This window comes from Palaemon carinicauda, chromosome 5 (assembly GCF_036898095.1).
Source record: "Palaemon carinicauda isolate YSFRI2023 chromosome 5, ASM3689809v2, whole genome shotgun sequence".
In the NCBI taxonomy this organism is placed as follows: domain Eukaryota; kingdom Metazoa; phylum Arthropoda; class Malacostraca; order Decapoda; family Palaemonidae; genus Palaemon; species Palaemon carinicauda.
In genome coordinates, this window is record NC_090729.1 from 52,341,354 (window position 1) to 52,349,263 (window position 7,910).

A 7,910-nucleotide genomic window follows, 5' to 3' on the forward strand; every position below is an offset into this window, starting at 1 on the left:
TAGCTGCTCGGGATGGGAGCAAGCACATCCGGGTCCAATTATTGCGTGACACAGAATGTAATCATTGGTAGAACACTTTCTCACAGGAGATTCGGTAATTTTGAAGGGAATAGGAGAGGAAGTTACTCTTACCAGCAGTTTGAAACTGTCAGGCCAGATGGTGACCAGTTCTTTTGATTTTGTGGTGAATGATTCATTGGGTGTCAAAGAAAAAGAGGTTGGTGGACTGCTGTTTGTCCCTTTTCCTATTGTAACTGAGAAACCATTAAAGTATAGTCGTATGTCTAAACTCGAGAAGGACTACCCGCATCACTTTCCTAGTTGATGACTTGTGTGTTGACTAGGAGTATGACACACAAAGTTTCTGTAAAAAAAGATAGCAAACGAGCGATGAACTTGGAATCTTTGTATACAGAAGAGGTTTTACCTGATGGTACACATGAGGAGAGTTTCAGAGAGAGCTCGAGAGAAAAGCAATGACAGACGCATGAACAGGAAGACAAGGAAGCAATGGACTTGGAAGAAAACGCAACATTAGAAGTAGGACAAGTGAGTCAGATAAGGCTTACAAGATTGTTACGGAAAGATGCAACATTAACAGAATCATTGTACCGTGTGGTGGATAAGACGGAGGTACGACAGCGTCACACCTGTTAGTACCTTAAGGATGGATTGCTTATGAAAAACTATTTATCCGCTTAGGGAATGGCGAATGGGGCATATACTGTCGGATATTGATTCCCGCACAGCTCAGAAGAAGGGTGATCGGTGTAGCGCATAGGACGGGACACATTGTAATAAGAAAGAAGATAGAGAAGGTTATGAGACAATTTTTCTGGCTTTTCATGCGTAAGAATATGAGCTAGTTTTGCCGTGCATGTCAAGTTTGCCATATTGTTGGAAAACCTATTGAGTACATCAAGAAAGCTCCCTTAGAGTCAATTGAAGAACGAGGAGAACCCTTCAGCAAGGTAATGATCGACATTTTGTGACCATTACCGAGGACGAAAAAAGGCCATATATATATATATATATATATATATATATATATATATATATATATATATATATATATATATATATATATATATATATATATATATATATATATATATATATATATATATGTTAACTTTGATGTATTTAGTGATAAGATACACAGAAGCTATATCCATCAGCTACAGCAATGCCAATGTAGGCTAATCACTTAGAAGTTACTAGACTTTTTTTTTATCGAATTTGGTATTCCTGAAATTGTTTAGAGTGATCGAGGAACAAATTTCACGTCAAAATTATTTCAGGAAGTGATGAAACTGTTGGAATTAGGATAAAAACTGACTACTGCCTATCACCTAGAGACAGAAGGTGCATTATAGAGAGTTCGTCCGACACTAATATTATGGTGACAAAATACTGCAACAAAACAGGAAATGAATGAGACATCGGTATACCATTGATGCTATTTGAGGTACACAATGTTTATCAAGAAGGCATGAGGGGTAGCCCGAATTAATTGGTATTTGGATGAGAAATAAGAGGATCGATTAAAATGTTGGTAGAAAAATACATATATACAATAAACATGTACATATATTGTTGTGACATTAAAAGACTTTCCTCCTGCTACCAAAGCTTTATTCAAATTAAACTTCAGTAGACTATTCCCTGAAACAACCATGAACCTATTTAGCAATGACCCCATAATAAATGTAATACAAACTATGCTAGATCCTCAAAGTGAAACTAATTAAACCAAATAGATAAAAATGTAATAAACAAAAGGAAATACAAAAGAAACAGAGAATTACTTGATAAGTTGCTGCGACTGTCCCTCCATCAGGTAAGTAAACAAAATATGAAAAGATCACCAGACAAACGGTTCAGAGTGAGGTATGAAAGAGCAAAAGAACAAAACAATATTATAACATTCTTCCCCTCTAGATATAAAATTGGTTACATCACTTAATAAGTAATCAATCCCATCCATATCAGTTCGGAGCCCTTGACACCCGTTTGGATCTACGTACTGGAGGTGATGCAGCCTCTGTTCTAATTTCAGCTTTAGGTGAAGTCCCATACCTTCTGGAAACTCTTGAAGGGTTGTCATAGGTGACACTGGAGATTGAGATGTTATGGCCTCTGGTGACAATGGAACAGACGGTAGTTCTTGATTTTCAGAAACAGAATTATCCCTCGGGCATGGGGCCAAGTCACGTAAGGAAACTGTTGACTCTGGTCCACCGGGATGTTTAATGTTAGCATATGTTGGGTTAGCAGATAATAGTTCAACTTCATCCACTAGGGGTTCATTTTTGCTTGTTCTGATAAACTTCCTCAATAATACCTGTCGTGACGACATAAGCCACCAAGGCAGAGCTCCCTGAGGATGAGCGGCACGGAAATCGAAAAAAAACGATCATGGGGTGTGACATTAGTTGCTGTCGACAGAAGGGATCTAAGTGAATGTATCACATCAATGAGCACTAATTCCCACTGCTGATCAGGAAGATTTCAAGACCTGAGTGCCATCTGGATTGCCATCCATACAGTACCACTGAGCGGCTCCACTTATCCATTACTGATTGGATGAAAAGGGGTAGTTCGACTTGTTGCAACTTCCTTCTATGCCAGATAGGTTTGGAGCTCCCTGGACATGAATGAGGTTCTTTGATCCGAATATATATACTGAGGCATTCCACAAAGGCTGAATATTTGTTCTAAGCACTTAATCACTGTAGTTGTGTTCGTGTTAGGACACTGAAAAGTTAAAGGAAAACGAGAATATTCATCAACCACAATAAGTAGATATGGGAACTGGTCCTTTAGAGTCAATGCTTAATCTCTCCATTGATTGTGTCGTCTTGATGAGGTTCCTTCTTGTAATTTGTAGAATATTGGCTTCAATTCTCTATATATACTGCAAGAAGCACAGACCTTTTTAACGTCCTCAGTGGAAAAGGGAAGATTTTTCGATCTCACAAAGTGCAACAAGTGAGTCACTCCTGGATGCCACAGATTCCCATGTAGTTCAGTGAGGGTAGATGACGTAGTCACCACGTAACCACAAAAAGCTCGGGTGAAGGCATCAGGAACCACATTCTCTTTACCGGGGCGATAATGTACTGTATAACTGAAGGCTGCGAGTTCCATTCGCCATTCCTGGATCTTATTATTCTCAACTTTAGTGTGTTTCCTGTTATCAAAGATGAAGGCCACAGAACGTTGGTGTGTAACGAGATCAGAGTGTTGTCTAGCAAGAAAATGACTCCACTTACGTACAGCCTCCACGATAGCCATGGCTTCTTCCTCTACGATGTGATAGTGAACTTCCCTTTCTTGTAAAGTCCAGACATGAAGGCCCCAGGCCTGCCATTCTGGTTAAGTACTACTGAGACTGCTACTTCCAAGGCATCACATTCGACCTCAAAAGGCAAATTTTCATCCACAGAGTGTGGTGTTGCTCCTTCAAGTTCTTGTTTGAGTAGTTCGAAAGCCTGCAAAGCTTCTTCATCTAAAGGAAATTTTTTTTATTCTTGCCAGTGGTTAAATCTTAGCAGAAAAATTATGTATCCATTTAGCGTAATAAGCAAATATGCCCATTGCCCTTTTTAAAAATCCTTGACTAGTGGGAGAGGGTAGTTCTTGTAGAGGCCGGAGTCTTTCCATATCACACTTTGTTACACCATTCCCCTCACACTAGCCAAAAATATTAATGGTACACACAGATTTAATAAATTTAGTAGCATTGTGAGTAAGGTTCCTCTTGATGATGACCTTAAGAAAGCACTGCACGTTCTGATCACGCTGTTCTTGAGTGTATCCAGCAATAGTGATTTTGTCCAAATATAGGAAAGCACCTTGTAAGTTTTCTTCTTTCACCAACTTATCCATAGTTCGTTGGAAGGCTGCAACTCCATTGGTAACTCCGAAAGGTACTCTACAGAACTGGTACAGGCGTCGGTTGGCTTCAAAAGCTGTATACTTCTTGTCTGATTCCTTTTGTGGGACTTGGTGGTAAGTCGTAAGTCGAAAATACACAATATTTTGATACCTCATTAACGATGGTGTCAATCCTTGGTAATGGATAAGCATCCAGTTCTGTATATAGATTTATAGTTTGCGAATAATCAACACACATCCTTTTCTTATGCTGATTAAAGGAATCCTTAACCACCACAACTTGAGCTCTCCATGGTGATATGCTCTACTCAATAACACCTTCAGCCAAGAGATGACTAGTCTCCACTTTATTTAATTCTTTGTCATCTTTACAGTAATGTCTTGATTTAGTAACAATAGGCTTACAATTAGGTAACAAATGCTGCAAGATAGAAGGCTCATCCACAGGAGCGGCTGCCAACGAACAGTAGGGGTTAGCACCAGATACGTTGAGTTGAGCGCTGGTTTCATCACGCGGTATTCAATCATCACTTTCTGAAGCTGCTCTTGGAAGTCCTGACCAATCAATACTCCTGAACATAAATCCTTCATTACTGCTAGTCGTGTGGATGGATAAGTTTCTCCATTGAGACGAAGAGTCAAGTCTATATTGACATAACCTGGAGAGCTTGTATGCAAAGATTTCTGTGCTAAAGCAACGTCTTTATCAGTGAAATGTATTGGTAGCTTCAATTCCCATGCTACATCACCATCTATATAACTGTCATCACTGCATGAGTCGACAAGGGCTGTCAACTTCCGTCCTTTAATTGTTGTCGAGGTAGCTGCCTTATAGAATCTCTGACGAAAAGAGGTACCAGCATTAGCCGCAAGAACAGATGACTGTAAGGGATCAAATGCTGTAGCTGTTGTAGATTTACCTCCATATGCAGATTTAGACATGCACGTTTTTGCAAAGGGCCCCCTCATGCCATATTTATTGTAAATTGAATCCCGAGCTGGACAGTGTGCACGAATATGATAGGGACCTCCACAAAAAAAGAACTTTCTCTTCATGGACAGAGTAGTAGCTAATACTGGAATTCTAGCAGTTACTCCACAGCTCTCAGACGTTGGTTCACTCTTCACATGATCATCTGTAATAAGTGCATGATCCGATGTAACCACAGTACCAGTGTGACCAACATGAAGAGGCATGTGACTGTAAAAACTAGCATTACATTGGGCTAGATCTAAAGAGTAAGCCTGGTCATAAGCTGCCTGTAAGTCTAGAGTTTTATTTTCAAGAAGACATTGCCGATTCATAAGTGACGCCAGGCCATTTATAAAAGCATCCCTGATCAACTCCTCTCTGTATTGTTCTGCACTAACTGACTTTAAATTGCAGTCAGTGCCTAATTCACGCAATTCTCTCAGAAACTCATCCAAAGTTTCTCCTGCCTTTTGTTGCCAAGTAGCAAGTAAAGGTCTGGTGAATATTTCATTAGGTGCCTTAACTTACAACTTTCCCAACATGGAAAGGGCAGTATCATAATTCACACACTCCTCAATGTATTCATACACATTATGACTGAGATAGTTCGCGAGTGTCCTTAGTTTATTTAGTGCCCTTTCACCACAGTTGGAAAATGTCTTGTGCCAATGGCGCCATTCCTTTGCGGCAGAAGGGAAGCTAGGGTCTAGATCCAAACGGGCAGGCTTCAATAGTTTCTCCATAGTTTAAGTTGAATAAATTGTTGTGACATTAATAGACTTGGCAGCTGCTACCCAAGCTTTATTTAATTTAAACTTCTGTAGACTATTCCCAGAAACAACCATGAAGGTACTTAGCAATGACCCCATAATAAATGTAATACAAACTATGTTAGATCCTCAAACTAAATCTAATTAAAAAAAAAAAAAAAAAAAAAAAAAAAAAAACACAATTACTTGATAAGTTGCTTTGACTGTCCCTCCATGAGGTAAGTAAACAAAGTATGAAAAGATCACAAGAAAAACGGTCCAGAGTAAGGTATGAGAGAGCAAAAGGACAAAACAATATTATAACACACACACACACACACACACACATATATATATATATATATATATATATATATATATATATATATATATATATATATATATATATATATATATATATATATATATATATATTCTCTGATTTTTTCTTCATTCAATATGATTTTGGTTTCTAAAGGTACGAGTTTGACCTTACATCAGAAAAATAAGGGCCTCTCAAATCTTGGATTTTGATAAAGCACACATTCTGGAAGTTAAAATCCTATATACATTCAATATAAAATCTTACCTAGGATTATATCGATAAATGCGAGGAAAAAAATTTACCATTAAATTATAGTTTATGCTTGGAGGGCTATATATTCAACATATCCTTCTTGTTTTAAACATGGTGACAGACTTTTATAATTGTTTTAAAGACTTTGGTTAGCGTTACGGTTAATAGATCCCAAATTCCCCTGAGAAGGATGGAAATACAACATAACTATGAGCTTGAATGAAAATAGAAAAAGTATGAGTAGGTTTTTTTGAATGCTATTTTTTTTATTCATAGTGTAGCATATATTTGCATTATGCCCCATTTAAAAAAAATAAAAAAAAAAATACATAGATTGAATTTAGTCCATCTGGCAACATTGACTCAAGTAACCAAGGAGCAGAAGACAAGCGCAGCGCCATCTGTTGCGGATGCAACTTTACTAGAGGGTCAAATGCTCACGAAAAAATCCAAGTGACATTCTTGTCTTCCCTTTACTGTTTTGCGTGTGTGTTTTAAACCCAAAGAAATATATTGGTAATCAACTGAAGTTGAAAAGGATGCTAGTATATTCTATTATTAAACCAAAGCATTGATATTTTATTTGCACAAATATGAATAAACTGATATCTTTATTTTGTTATTAATTTACTCTTAATCTTGATGAATATCAATGAAACTACAAAGATTCATATTTCTATACGTCTGAGACGTAGCCGAATGTCAAAAAAGATACAAGTCACTACTGCAATTGGTTAGTGTAAAAATATAAATAAAAATCGCCAGAACAAAAAAGAAATGAATAGGGAAAAAAAAGTTTATTGCAAATGAGATTTTATTTGTTCATATTTTATGCAAAGGATCTAAAATGCATTATTTCGCCTTCTCTGTAAAAGGATTTAGGCGGTAGTTTGGAAAGCAAAGAACATTAATAACTTGTTATATTAACATAAAATGCAAATAAGTCTTATTCGGTTGCATACACAAGAATATTTCAATGCTAAAATTGTAATGAAAAAAAAAGTGAAATTTTATAATTCTATACGTATAATTTTAATAAAAACCGTACACAGGTGTAATTATTGTTTAAAAAATTTATCACAATTCGTATTCGAAAAAAAAAAATCTTTATAGCAAATCTTAAATCATCCATCTATTCTTTTTAGATGCTCTCTCATTTCAAAAGAAAATCATGCGTCAAGCTTACAAGAGAGAGAGAGAGAGAGAGAGAGAGAGAGAGAGAGAGAGAGAGAGAGAGAGAGAGAGAGAGAGAGATCAATTCAATAATTATCTATCCCTCTTATACGTTTTAGTTAATTTGCGTTTGTTCTCATTAACCAAAAGGTCGACCGCACACACTTCTCAGAATGCTTTCTTGGTAGCTTCTGATCTTAAGCCAAAAGGATAGCTGAAATGGAAAAGGGTGAAAACAGTTACAGGTGTTAGGAATTGAAATAATATCTCATATCTGAGAGAGAGAGAGAGAGAGAGAGAGAGAGAGAGAGAGAGAGAGAGAGAGAGAGAGAGAGAAGAGAGATTTTAGATATAATTTTGACAAGCAGAGATAAAAGAAATCCCGTTAGTCGAGTTTTGAGTGGTTTGCAAAAAAACAACCGATAACCTAGGAGATTTCAGAGCAGATTTAATAGTCTCCAGAAATACTTCAGGTCGATATAGTCCTGAAAAATAGGAGATATTTAAAGCGTCATCAGAATCGACTCAAGCAACTTAA

The 7,910-nt window shown here is 37.1% G+C and overlaps 1 protein-coding gene across 1 annotated transcript; it reads right to left on the reverse strand.

Moving 5' to 3' along the window:
• Positions 1 to 3,308: 3,308 nt before the first annotated feature.
• LOC137640890 (uncharacterized) lies at positions 3,309 to 5,205 on the reverse strand. Its single transcript, XM_068373351.1, has 3 exons — positions 4,366 to 5,205; positions 3,804 to 3,996; positions 3,309 to 3,511 (listed from the first exon to the last, which is right to left on the reverse strand). Exons 1-3 carry the CDS (start codon positions 5,203 to 5,205, stop codon positions 3,309 to 3,311), a joined length of 1,236 nt encoding a protein of 411 aa, XP_068229452.1.
• Positions 5,206 to 7,910: the final 2,705 nt, after the last annotated feature.